The sequence below is a fragment of the Atta colombica genome, unplaced genomic scaffold (genome assembly GCF_001594045.1).
Source record: "Atta colombica isolate Treedump-2 unplaced genomic scaffold, Acol1.0 scaffold205, whole genome shotgun sequence".
NCBI lineage: Eukaryota > Metazoa > Arthropoda > Insecta > Hymenoptera > Formicidae > Atta > Atta colombica.
The window spans coordinates 136,347-149,643 of record NW_017259300.1 but is presented as its reverse complement, the minus strand read 5'-3'; the positions used below and the strand labels follow the sequence as shown (position 1 = coordinate 149,643).

General features: G+C 30.7%; 3 protein-coding genes and 1 non-coding gene across 5 annotated transcripts in view; 3 read left to right on the top strand and 1 right to left on the bottom strand.

The window, feature by feature from the left end:
* The window catches only part of LOC108687330 (molybdenum cofactor sulfurase 3), an 8,152-nt gene extending 7,571 nt beyond the window's left edge, over positions 1-581 (bottom strand). Inside the window, exon 1 of the mRNA XM_018193031.1 lies at positions 548-581. The gene's annotated coding sequence lies outside the window, so the exon portion shown is untranslated. The remainder of the gene's footprint in view (positions 1-547) is intronic.
* A 1,796-nt stretch (positions 582-2,377) lies between these two features.
* Trnas-gcu lies at positions 2,378-2,459 on the top strand. Its single transcript has one exon. It is a non-coding gene; the product is annotated as a tRNA-Ser (tRNA).
* Positions 2,460-6,185: 3,726 nt separating this feature from the next.
* LOC108687310 (pupal cuticle protein G1A-like) lies at positions 6,186-7,849 on the top strand. Its single transcript, XM_018193001.1, has 2 exons — positions 6,186-6,278; positions 6,735-7,849. The coding sequence occupies exons 1-2, from the start codon at positions 6,267-6,269 to the stop codon at positions 7,515-7,517; spliced, it is 795 nt and encodes a 264-aa protein (XP_018048490.1). The 5' UTR covers positions 6,186-6,266; the 3' UTR covers positions 7,518-7,849.
* Positions 7,850-10,280: 2,431 nt separating this feature from the next.
* Positions 10,281-13,291, top strand: LOC108687344 (DNA-directed primase/polymerase protein-like). 2 transcript variants are annotated; one of them, XM_018193052.1, is made up of 3 exons: positions 10,281-10,710; positions 12,149-12,843; positions 13,061-13,291. In XM_018193052.1, exons 1-3 carry the CDS (start codon positions 10,393-10,395, stop codon positions 13,281-13,283), a joined length of 1,236 nt encoding a protein of 411 aa, XP_018048541.1. In that variant the 5' UTR covers positions 10,281-10,392; the 3' UTR covers positions 13,284-13,291. The 2 variants fall into 2 exon arrangements, with proteins under 2 accessions (XP_018048541.1, XP_018048540.1); XM_018193051.1 differs by having other exon boundaries at positions 12,149-12,936.
* The last annotated feature ends 6 nt before the right edge of the window (positions 13,292-13,297 follow it).

Genomic DNA, 13,297 nt, shown 5'->3' with positions numbered 1-13,297 from the left:
TTTTTTATAATAAATTATTTTTTATAATAAATTATTAAATTTATATTATATTTATCCGATAATCCATATTGTAATTGTTTTTTCGTTTAAAATAATTGAATTTCAAAAATTACATTTTAATATCATGTTTTTAAAAAATAATTTTTAATCTAAAACTGGAGTCTTAGATATAATAGAAGCGCAAATCGAGTATATTTAAAGGTTATAATTAATTTTCCAAAGAAAAAATGGCGACCTATGTTTACATCTGTCATTCCACAACGGTGTGATTTCTATAACAATAGTGTTTCTATTGACATAAAGAAATATTGATTCTCTTTGGAGATTACAGTATATCAAGATTTAAAAATAATGATACTGAAATTAGAGTCCTAAAAAACTATCCGTAGAAAAAAATGGCGGAATCAATCAGAATCGGAACAGCGGTTGCACTTCTCTGTTATATCTAGGATTCTATCTTAAATTAATTTTATAAATCATTAACTTTAATTTAACTTATATATAATTAAAAGAAAAAAGATTAACTTATTTCCCGATATTTACCTACTTTTTAAAAAGATGCTCATAAAAAATATGACGATAGAAATGTTATTCACAAATTATAACATTAAAGATGCTGACTGTTGTTATCTTCACTGGGTTAAACTGTCTCCTGTGAACTACCTCTTATTCTACAGTAATTACGATACTTAGTTCGTTTATATATGTCAACAGATCGAAAAAAAAAACTGCTAATAAGACACTCAGGTTTATATCGTAATGAATAATTAAGAATATCCACGCGTTCTTTAACTTGATAAAAAATCAAAGTGACCTTTTTAATTAATTTTTTTTCATACAACACATATTCGTCAATTATCGCTTTCTAACGCACACATGTTAAACTATATTGAACATTTGCAGACTAATTGTAACTACACTTTATATAGAGGAAAGGCCCCTATTATGAGATACTGAATTCATTTTGGGTAAATGCTAGAAATCTATAGATAGAATTTAAAAAAATAATAGGTCATTTTGAAGGGAATTTAATAAGCTTTAAGATAACGTCACATAAAATTTCATTCAAATTCCATTTTTTTTTTAAATTAAAGAAATGTAAAAAGCAAATCGCAAAATCAAAAAATTGTGCTCTTAATATGAGATGTCTCAAAAAATCGATAGTAAAACGCAAGATATATCAGTATTGCAATTAAAAAATTTTATTTAATATTTTTAAAATACAAATAAACACAGCCAGCGTGCGCGAAAATGATCATGTGATTGTACCCAGAACTCATCTTCTGATTGAGGTAGTTGGAATCAAGTATTGCAGAAATAGGTACTCGACGTTCATTCCGGTTGTCTTTTTTATTATTGTATAATAACATTTATACTTTAACAATGATTTTCATGTCTTACGGTTTTACGATCATCAAGTCAATTATCCCTATATTTTCCTATTAATACAGTCTTACTCTATTACTACATGAAGAATTTATTGCCAACTATTTATTTGTTAAATAATAACAAGATTTAAAGGTTCATCTCAATGAAACTTGAAGACATGCAAATTCTAAAATCTTGTTTTACAATGACTACAGGCATGATCTAATATATAAATTTTCTACTAAATAGTTTTCAATCCAAGAGCAATAAATTCATGGTGGAACCAATAGATAACGTTTATTAGTTTAACAGAAATGCCGCTATCTCATAATAGGGCTTTCCTCTATATAATACGTCGCGTATTAAGTGCCTCAACATTCGTTGAATGAAATTTTTCACACGTTATGTTTAGATGCTATTATATGTATAAACATAAAATAAATGATTAGACAAGTAGAGAAGAACAGCTATACAAATAATCAGTAATTAATATTAACATTTCATATCATACACACGGTACCATATTATTTTATAAATTATTGATAAATATATAAATTAGTAATAGATATAATTTAAATAATTTATATAATTATATATAATTATATATAAAATATGTCTATATATATAAAACATTTCTTCCCGGATAATAATAATTTATATATTAATAAATAAATCATATTTTCTTAATCGATCTCGCATTTTATAAAAGATTCATCAGATTCAGTTATACAACATTTACTAATAAGAAAATCGCGTCAATTTATTCAACTCAATAAAAATTACGTTTTTAATTAATTGTTTTTTATACGACATACGTCAATCGCTGTTGCTTTATGTAAGGCACATATCGCGCCGCATACATTTGCAGATATATATTTTATCGGATAGTAGGTTCTCCTATTTCAAATCTTCAAATCTTTTGTAATTTATGAAAATTGTAAAATAATAATGTTGTAAGAAGTGAAGTGCCACAATTTACTACAAACATTTCGAACCTCTCAACGTGCGTGACGAGGTGGCCGAGTGGTTAAGGCGTTGGACTGCTAATCCAATGTGCTCTGCACGCGTGGGTTCGAATCCCATCCTCGTCGAACTTTTTTTTATTTTTTTTTTAATAGAAAGCAAATTTAATGTTACATAAAACGGTTAATAATTCAATATTTATACAACTATATATTACATAAAATTCAATATTTATACAATAAACAAACTCAACAAATTCTGCAGAAGTATATATAAGTTTCATAGAAACAAATTTTTTGACATTCGAGATTTCTATTTGTTTAACTTACATTTATTTCATTGAAACAATTTAATTTTAAATAAAATACTATTTTGTTTAATATCAATTTTTTTAATTTTATTGTATTAAAACTATATTATTTGGTAAAAAAAAACACGATTATTTGAAACAATATTTTTCGATGAAATAACATTTTCTTTGATTATACTAAATATTATTCTATGAAATAAAATGTTTCTTTGCAAGAAAATATTTAGTTTTAGGTATAGGATAAGATGTATATAATTTAAGGTAAGATATATTAAAAAGTTTTAAATGCACACTTTTTAATTTAAAGATCCATTTAGTTAGACTATTTCAATGAATATATTTCTTTAAATTTAATAAAATTTAAATTAAATATAAATTTCTTTAAAGGAAACTTTATCACAAAATTAACATTTTATGATATTTCGATATTAATTATACATAATTAATACATAGGTAATAAATAAATAGGTTTTGTAAAAAAATAAATTCTTAATAAAAATGTCATTGCATATTTATGATGATATATGTTAATTTCAACGTTAAAAGAATCTTTGTGGTAGCATCTTTATCATATATATGAGCTTGTCATATATATGAGCCTCATGCCTGAGCGCAGGAAATATCAGCTTTGGAATTAATGAATTTAATCGCTACTAAAAATATAATCTCGATATTTTTGTATTAGGATTTTTCTAAATTACCTCAAGAATACGTTAAAAAGATTTGTGATAATAATGAGACATGTATATTACAATAAGAATGTTAATTTTAAGAACTGTTAATAATAAGAACTGTTTTGCATATGATATTTTTTATATTTTTGTAAGAGGTCAAGAGTTATCGTTACATTTATTAAAAATAAAGAATTTAGGGTAATATTGGGTCACGGACGGAAAGACGGACGAATGTAACCTCCGCTATAATGTACTTTTACAAAGGAAAAAATTCGACGTCTTATGTGAAGGGGTATATCTGTCCGTGACCTAGCGCCATCACCTAAAGCGCAGTGGTGACCAACTTTATGACAAAGGGCTGATCATGCCGACCTCTTGTGTCATACAAATTTTGTATGACTTTTGCTAATTTCTCGTAAATAACTCGATTGAGTCTTTGAAGAGACATTTATTAAGATGATTTCTTGAAAAAAAAAAATTGAAAAAACATTGTAACAGCAGGTTTAAACGTAGCATGATTCGGTATCTTTCATAAATGTTGAAACTGACAATTATATTGAAATGCCCTACGTTTGACGTATTGAAGATCCAAATTGCATAAGTATTTATAAAGAGTAACAACTTATGAAGATAATACTCGTAAAATGTTACTCTCTCCAATATAACAATTTACCTGTCTTCTACCGATCATATTAAAAATCAATTAAACATAATTTATAAATGGGATATTGAGTAGAGATCATTTATTTTCTCTCGTATCTGTTATCGTTTCATTTATTGGCTTTAATCTGATATAATTATGCTGATATTACTGTCCGAGTATTTATAAAAAAGAAAGATTAAGTTCTCCTGTAAATTTATTTAAAATTTTCCATTTGTATGTGTCATTTGTATTTGCTCGACGTTAAACTTAATCGCATTATTTGTTTCATTGAGATATAATGATCAATTCTTAAAATTGGCGAGACAAAGAGCGAATTTATATACGCGATGATCTCTTTGTCTCATTTTAATGTATAACAGAAACTATTGTTTTTCTTAAAAATACATGCACGGAGAGAAAAAATTCGCCATGGACGCTAATTCCATTTACGCCATATATAAGCAAATTTGCAAATATAGGAATAGCAAATTATTTGCAGGTGTAACAAATATTTATTCTTTTTTGTATTCGCTACAAAAATTATTTACAACAAATGCAAAATATTTATCAAATATACAAATTTGTTTGCTATAAATATCAAACAAATTTGACAATCAAATTTTGTAATTCTTTTGCATTCGTAGGAAATCTTTTTCCTCAGTGTGACGTTTAAATTAAAATTTAAATTTATTCTCCTCGAGGCTGCGAAATTGTCCACACGCCCATTTTTATATCTATAATAATAACATAAGCAGAGCACCTAAAAAGTGTTACGTATCTCCACTGTTACACATATGACACCGCTTATGCCGATACAGGAATTTGGAGAAAGTGCGTCCTTGGCGAGTCCTACAATATCATGGTGAGTTTATATAAATGTATCATATATTACGTAAGAAGAGACTTACAAAAGTATACAGAGAATCGCACACCACTTAATTTCCTTCTTTTTAAATGAATTAGATTAATCGAACGTACACTGTCATACTTGCGTATTCATATGTAATTTGTATGTAATTTGTAAGTAATTAAAATAGAGTAAGATTTGATTTACACGATATTTTTTTTATTAGCGTGCTAATCTTCTAGCTAGAAAAGGAGCAATTAAAAAATATTATATAAAATATAAAATTCTATAAATTTTTGAGGAGAAAAAAAATAACGAAAATATTATTTATATTGTAATATAATTATATCTTTTATATTATAATATAATTATATCTTTTTAGCTATCTAGTTTGTTAGAAGATTAGCACACTAGTTGCTAATAAAAAAGCATCATGTAAGTCAAGGCTAAAGCGTGTAAAGTTAAAATAATTTCAGTTAACATAAAAGTTAACATAATTTCTTGAATAATAAACATGCATTTACTATGCCTGCTCTGATACATGAGTGTATCTTAGAAGTTGATTCACTTAATAGTGCAAACATTTTGAAGTATTCTTTGATTGATCAGTTCGTAAAATTCTTTCTTCCGATCAGTCAACGAAGCATTTACAGCGTTAAAGATTTCACTTTTACAATATTCATGCATTATTAGAGCAAGCATAATAGCATGGTTATCATTCGAGGAATTATGCATCGTGATTCTAGCTTAAGAGAAAAAAATTGCTTAAAAGAAAAAACTGTTTGTAACTTTAACGTCAAAAAAGAATTCAGTTTATTCACGTAACTTCGAAAAATTGCCATAATCTCTCATTTTTATACAAGAAAAAGTTGCTAATTGAACGCAGGATTTAATTATGCAAGTATATTTAAAGAGAAGTATTCCATTTGTAATGTTACAGATTACAGGTATGTTTATTCAAAGAAAGGGGGGCGCACAAGAGTAACAGAATAACCGATGAAATCAAAAGTGAATCATAATGTTATCGATACACGTTTACCTTATTTGTAAATATTGCGCGTATTTGTCGAATGCATTGCACCGACGCGATACCAAGAGTAAAGAATAATTAGCAGTAACCGTCGCGCGCCTTCTCTAATAAACCGTACAGCACCAGATCTGCAATTTGAATTTCGTGAGGAGCCACACCCGTTGCCCGTTCGTGTTCCCCCTCGAGCGATCATTCATTCCCTCTCTTTTGCGCCTCCTTTCGTATGTTCCTTTCTTAATGATATTCCACAAAGAAGTCCCATATACATCTCCCTCTCTCGACCATGCATCGACCATACCCAATCACCTCCAGCAAGGTAAATGCTCTCAAAATTCGATTGAATCCCCTACAACTTTACCCGTGTATAAATAGTGGCCGACAACTACCATTTCAGCAGAAACCCAGTAGTTGTTCCGCTTCAGACGAGCAAAATGGCATTCAAGGTAAGCACGTCGACTTTGTCGGGGAAATATGTCAGTATTTTCTGGTAACGGTTGGAAAGAAAATAATAAATTGCAAATTTCAAAATTTTAATGATAGCATTTTGAGAAAAAAAATATATTGAAACAAGAATTTGTAAAAGAACTACAGTCAAACAAATAATCAAAGCATCTATTTCATACATTCTGTATTCTGTTCATATTTATCACATTTTTACGAATGCAATAACGTGAAATAGTTCTGAAGAAATAAACTATTGTATATTAATTCAGTAAAATGAAATAAATAGATCATGCACGTATAAATAAATTCTGATTTTTTTGCTATCTTACTTTATCTTACATTTCTTTGAAAGCTAAATAAAAAAAAACAGTCTATAAAAAAAACAGTGTAGAAATATATATCAAATTCCCTCATAATTTTGATATATTATCTATGATTAATCTATTCTTTCGCAGTTCTTATTGCTCGCAGCTTTCGTTGCGGTAGCGAGTGCCGGCGGGCCAGCGGCGTACGACATCGGCACATTGTCCGCTGATCACAGCAGCATCGGCTACAGCCAGGAGTCGACGCAGAAGGGCTACGCCGGTCAGAACGTGATATCTTCATACAGCCGCGCCGAGGACTCCGCGCACTCGTCGGTACGCGTAAGCAATAGCCACGTGAGCAACGACGCCCTGCTGGAGCAACACGCCATCGGCTACAGTTACGCCGCGCCGGCCTTGGCCAAACCCCTAATCGCCGCACAGCCCCTGATCGCCAAAACCGCTTATGCCGCCGCCCCGGCCTTAGCGACGTACACCGCTCACCCTGCCCCGTTACTCGCCAAATCCGCATACGCCGCCGCACCCGCGTACGGATACGCGGCCGCGGCCGCGCCGATCTTGGCCGCGAAAACGGCATACGCCGCCGCACCCGCTGCCTACAGTTACGCCAGCCCGCTCCTGGCCAAGACCTACGCCGCCCCGGCCCCGCTCATCGCCAAGACCGCCGCGTACACCACATACACCGCGCCAGCAACCCCCCTGATCGCTAAGGCTGCTTATGCCGCTCCTCTCGCCGCTCCACTCCTAGCCAAGTCCTATGCCGCCGCGCCGATCGCCGCTGCCCCGGCTCTCGCATACTCCGCTCATACCGCGCCACTAATCGCTAAGACTTATGCCGCCCCTTACTCGTATGAGACGGCTGCTCCCGTAGTACATGCCACCTTCAGCGGCTTCGGCACTAGCTATGCCTGGTAAATGATTCCAAAACTACAGATCTCTCATGATCGATCGGCGTGATTCGTTCCTCTGACAGTATCGTATTTCCTTCTGGTACACGCGCAAGATTGTCTACGTAGATGTGTATATAATATTTATAGTATATAATATTTTTATATTTATACCTCATTGTATACACGTATATTCTACTCTGTTTCATAAAAATTTCCAACAGAATTTCCTTCATATAAGAAATCTTCACGCGGAATACGTATTTTAAGGACAGAATGTGCTGTCCTGTTTACAGATTAGTTGCGAACAGGAATTTTATTGTATTAAATATGAATAAAACAATCTTGTTAACACGAGAACATTTTTTTTTTATTTTTTAATTCACATGTAACACGTCATTTCTAATGCAGATAAGCAGGCAGTTTAAAAATTTAATGCAGCAGTTTAACGAAAAGTGATCTTTCAATTAGTCTGGATTGAAAGAGAATTCTCTTTACGAAGTCGACATGAGTATTTTTTGTTTTCTATTTGCATGTTTTTTTATCTAAATGTGAATGAGGAGATATGAGACCGTATTGATCGTGTCTCGATGCTGAAACACGAGATCGAACCGTATATCTATACACGAGCCATCGAATATCATTAATTCGGAAAGTAATACAAGAAAAACAGTCACGTGCGTACACGGATTAAACAGTAAGCACAAAAGACTAGGAATGAGCTAGCTGAAAAGCATCCCAACATAGAAGAGAATGAATGGAGTGTCGTCTAATTTCCAGTTGGAATTCAAAGGAATTTGCATACAATGGATGATCGAAAAATACATCGATCGTACTTACAACGTTGTTGCACTTGAATAGTCGGCCTACAGGTCGACTTTCACGTATGACCGGTTTTTCGCGACATCAGAACATAATGATGAAATGATCGATGTGTGATATAATTTCTCATTTCAAACAGAATTTTCTTTTATTTAGTTCAAAGCTATAGATTTATAAATAAGTTTCGCTGCAGGTATAGATAATTGATCTTTTCTGAAGATCTTAAGTTAATTCTACCTATCTATCATGTTTACATTCAACAGGATTGGCAATTACTTTTCAATTACTTTGTTCGTTTTAGAAAAAAATATAAAAGAATTGATCATACACAATTATTATGCATAATTATATATATATAATTATACATAAGTAATTTTTTTATATTTTTCCAAACTTGATTTTTTTCTAAAAAAATAGTGCGAAAATTAATCTTTTAATTATTTTTAATGTTTTCACATTTTACTATTATTATTTTTATTACGCTAAAAAGTAATTTTACAAAAGAAAGAAGGATGTATGAACATGTATGGATATATTTAATATAAAATGATATATATTTATGAATATTTATACATGTTTATATATACGTATATTTATATAAGCGAAAATGAAATAAAGTAAGTAAAGAAGCGAAGTCAGAGGTTTTAACCAGAAAAGTAGAAAAATAAAGGGATAAGCAAAAATTTTTATAATATATGTGCGATAGCTTGCGGACGTATGGATGTATGAATGAGTTAAGAATTTAATTATAAATCAAGTTTCCTTCTTGTAAATGTGCTGTAAATATGCTGAAGTGTAATAAATTCTATTCTATATATTTATATATGTTCAAGCATGACAAATTTTTATCGCGTTATCACCATTACTTACTGAAAAAAGTAATAAATGACAAGTAACGCATAACGTTACAAATAATGAGTAAAAAATAATGCGTTGCAAATTAGGAATTATTTTTTTCAGTAACGAATGACTTTTTCAACCTGTGTACAAGTAATGATTGACTTTTATAACTCTGATAATCATTATCGTCATAAAAAATTCACAATGTCTAAATTACTAAATCGTTATTATAACAAGATAATGATCAAGAAAGTAACAATACTACAAGTAATGCGTTACTTGTCAACCCTGACATTTAAGTATTTGTTAGTAAAGAATCCTTCGATTGCAAATTAATAACCGCTCACATCGTTTTATAAAATTGTGAAAGCGAATAAAGTGGACTTGTTAACGTAATGAAAACGCTTTTACTTTTTAATTAACACATGTCGCGTTGTTTCAGATAAGCCGACATCGATTATAAAAAAATAGTTCAAGAAAAAAATATGAATTCTTAAAATGAAAAATTCAGGAAAATAATGCTATTCAAATAGCTCAAAAATTTTAGAATGTATTATGTATATGATGATGGTATCATATCATGTGAAGCAATGCAAAAATGCAGGTTTATAAAGTTTTGTTTGAAAAATATTATTTTAAAAGATAAACGATATAATCATACATATAATCACACATATAATCGTTCCAATTTCAATAACGATGTTTTAAAACTATTGATGAAACAAACTTATTACGCAGCAAGAACATTGGCAGAAATATATTAAGCATTGCTACTTATTGGCGAAAATAAAAATTGGAAGTCGAACGTAAGAGGAAACGCATAAATAAAGTTTCTTCTAAAAGACGAAAATTGAGACGACAAAAAAATATAAAAAGGCGTTTATACTTCTTTTAAATTTCGTTGTCTCAATTTTCGCCTTCCAAAAGTTTCGTTTATGCTTCTGTTATTCCCCCTTTACAGTAAACTTATGCTCCGATTTTTATTTTCGCCAGGGCAAACGCAAGAATCTCTTTAATCTCACGTCTTTGATTGAATTGCCGCCATTGTCGTCAAAACTCTGTCGTCATCGAGAACGACCGTAGCGACCATCAGCTGACACGAAATTGGCCGGAAACACCAGCTTAGATCAGCTGTCCGTACAGTTATAGAGTGCTCTACAGTATGTTTCCATTACAAAAGAACAGTGATTACGCAAATTGACTGACAATACTGAGATTGATCTCATCGAGCATCGATCGAAATGGAACCGATTTGCACAAACAGATTTTATGGCAGCAAAGTACAAAAACGATCAGCATCCCGATCCAAGATTTGTTGGGTGAAAACGCACCGGGTCATGCCATCGCACATATTGGGCCCGACCCAATACTGGCAGGAATTTCACAAACAGGCTGATGCTTTAGCCATGGCTGCTGAACGCAGCACAAAAACAGACACGTTATGCACCTTCGTGTATCAACGACCCAGCGACGGTAGTCGCAGATTCGTCGTAGCGCATCCGGAAGTTTATTGGTGGTATTACAAAATTAAACCACAAGAAGAGAGATGCTCATATGAGGTGAGCATGCAAAACGATTTGCGATTACGATTTATTTGTATTATTTACAGGAAAAACGTTTAGATATTTCAATTTTCTTAGATAGAATCACAATTTTCTTAGAAAAAAATATGAGATGAATATGTAGAAAATATGTAGTTTACGGTTACGTCTTACAGTTTTACAGAAAAAAACTTTAGATATTTTTCTCGAACGTGCGTATTTATAGAAAAAAACCATTTAGATTTTTCTTGAGCATGAAAAAAACATGCTTTAAATGTTAAATTATTTCCAAGAAGTGATAAATAAAAAAATAAGTATATATAATTATGTTACAATTTATAGAAGATTAAGAGTATATAATTATAATTACCTGTTCGATTGAATACTTTAACTTTTTGGACGAAATCTTCTTTATTAAGCAAAAAATTAATTGTTTTGAATTTTATCTTTCTGCACCAAAAAAAATCACAAATTTTATAGTACCCTCTATTATTTTATTCATTTCAAATTATATCTTTTTAATATGTAGAACAATATTAGATAATTTGTAAAAAACAATTTTGAAAACATTGAAATTAAAACCATTAAAGTCTATCAAATCTTCAGGTTGGCCTTCAAGTTTAATAAATAAAAAAATTGATTATTCGAAAATCTTATCAAAAAGCTTGTACATTTTAATTATTATTCAATTTTTTAAAATCATGTAAGTTCTCTGAATATATATTCTATTGTTGCTCATTTTCAATGTTTATTTTAGACTTTTAGAAGTCTGTGATAAATGCTTTTTTCATTCCGAAAACGTACTTCAAGAAAAGTCAAAGTTATTTTTGGAAAAAATTGAACTCCTCTTTGTGCACTAACCGATTTAATTAAAAGTAGCAATCTATTATGCTGAATGTTTCCTCTGTTTTTTCTTTTTTAAAAATTAACTTCTGCTGGAATAATATTATAGTGAAGGTAGTAGCCGTCTGAAAGTGATTCTAATACATAAACATTTTTCTCTATGTTTCAAAATTTAAATTGTATAACAGGGATATAAATGCCTTTTCACAATATATTTTAATAATACATACATATAAAAAACACACATACGCACGCACGCACGCATATATATATATATATATATATCTTCATAGAATAAATCAACAAGATACCGAAATTTATGAGAGCCACTGCGGTTGTTGATGCTAATTATTATATACAAAATTCACATAAAATTACAAACGTTTCTATTCTAGTTTGAATCCTTTTCAAATTAATAACAGCAGTTCCAATCTCTCTTCCAACTCAGTTCCAATCTAGTCAACGTAAACATTGCACAATGTTAACGTCTAGAATCCAAAAAAGATCCAAATTTCAAAAGAAGCTTAGTTTGCGAAATATTTAGACACTTTCGCATATATGAAAGATATATGTATGTGTGTATAAAGCTCAAAGAAAATTATCAATTTTACAGGTAATACCAAAAGATTCACCATGTTGGTTATATCTGGACTTGGAATATCCAATCGAATTAAATCCACTTTGCAATGGACCACGTATGACCAAAACTCTGATAGATATCATACGAGCGTATTTACTCAATCACTATCACCTGTTATGCGATAGAAGTAATTTTTTAATACTAGATTCTACAACCAGTAAGAAATTTAGCAGACACGTGATTTTTACTATGAAGGATATGGCTTTTAAGGACAACTCACATATTGGAAAGTTCATTAAAACTATATATAATGATATTTTATTTTATTTGAAGTCGGATACGCTATCGCATGGAATTTTAAATTATTTTAACAAAGCAGATATTGAGGAAATGCTCGTAAAAACACAGCACGGTGAAAAATTGTTTATTGACAATGGTGTCTATACAAAAAATAGACATTTTCGAATATACCTGTCCACTAAATGGGGAAAACAATCATATCTAACAGTTTCTACAGATTGCATGCATAATGTAGTGAATAAATGCAGAGAGAAGGAGTTGGAGATCTTTTTGGATTCCTTGATATCGTACTTTCCAAACAAGCAGAATTTAATTTTGCTCGAGTTTTTTAATCGAAGCGATGTAAAAACTAAACTTTATTCAAATGTACCAATACGATCCATTCGCGAAAATGACGACCAGAGCTCAGCATATCCTGAAATAGATAGGTACATTCGTAATCTCATCGATCCTGGCAAGATACGTATTGCTAAATATTTTGATAAAACTAAAACGCTGAGATATGAAATTTATGGCAATAGGTAATATAACTATAATAGATAATAAAAGATAATGATCATTTATTAGTTCTTATTTTTCTATATACATCCGTCTTGCTATTGTAAATGATAGTATTGTACATAATGTTTTTACATTATTTTACAGATACTGTGAAAACATTGGAAGATATCATAAGAGCAACAACGTATATTGGATTGTAGATTTGAACACGAAAAAGGTGTATCAGAAATGTCACGATGAAGACTGTTCGGAGTTTTTATCTACACCAAAGAATTTACCAGAAGAAATTCTTTTTAAATTAGACAAAGAAGGTGATATTTTCATGACTGGTGCAACAATAGATGAAGATATTACAGAGAAAATATAAAAATTAAATAATTT

Excerpts from the sequence above, each read along its gene's own strand:
- LOC108687344 (XM_018193051.1), top strand. The coding sequence starts at position 10,393 with ATGGAACCGATTTGCACAAACAGATTTTATGGCAGCAAAGTACAAAAA. Across the intron at positions 10,711-12,148 it reads AAGAGAGATGCTCATATGAG|GTAATACCAAAAGATTCACC; the intron begins GTGAGCATGCAA and ends TCAATTTTACAG. Across the intron at positions 12,937-13,060 it reads TATGAAATTTATGGCAATAG|ATACTGTGAAAACATTGGAA; the intron begins GTAATATAACTA and ends ATTATTTTACAG.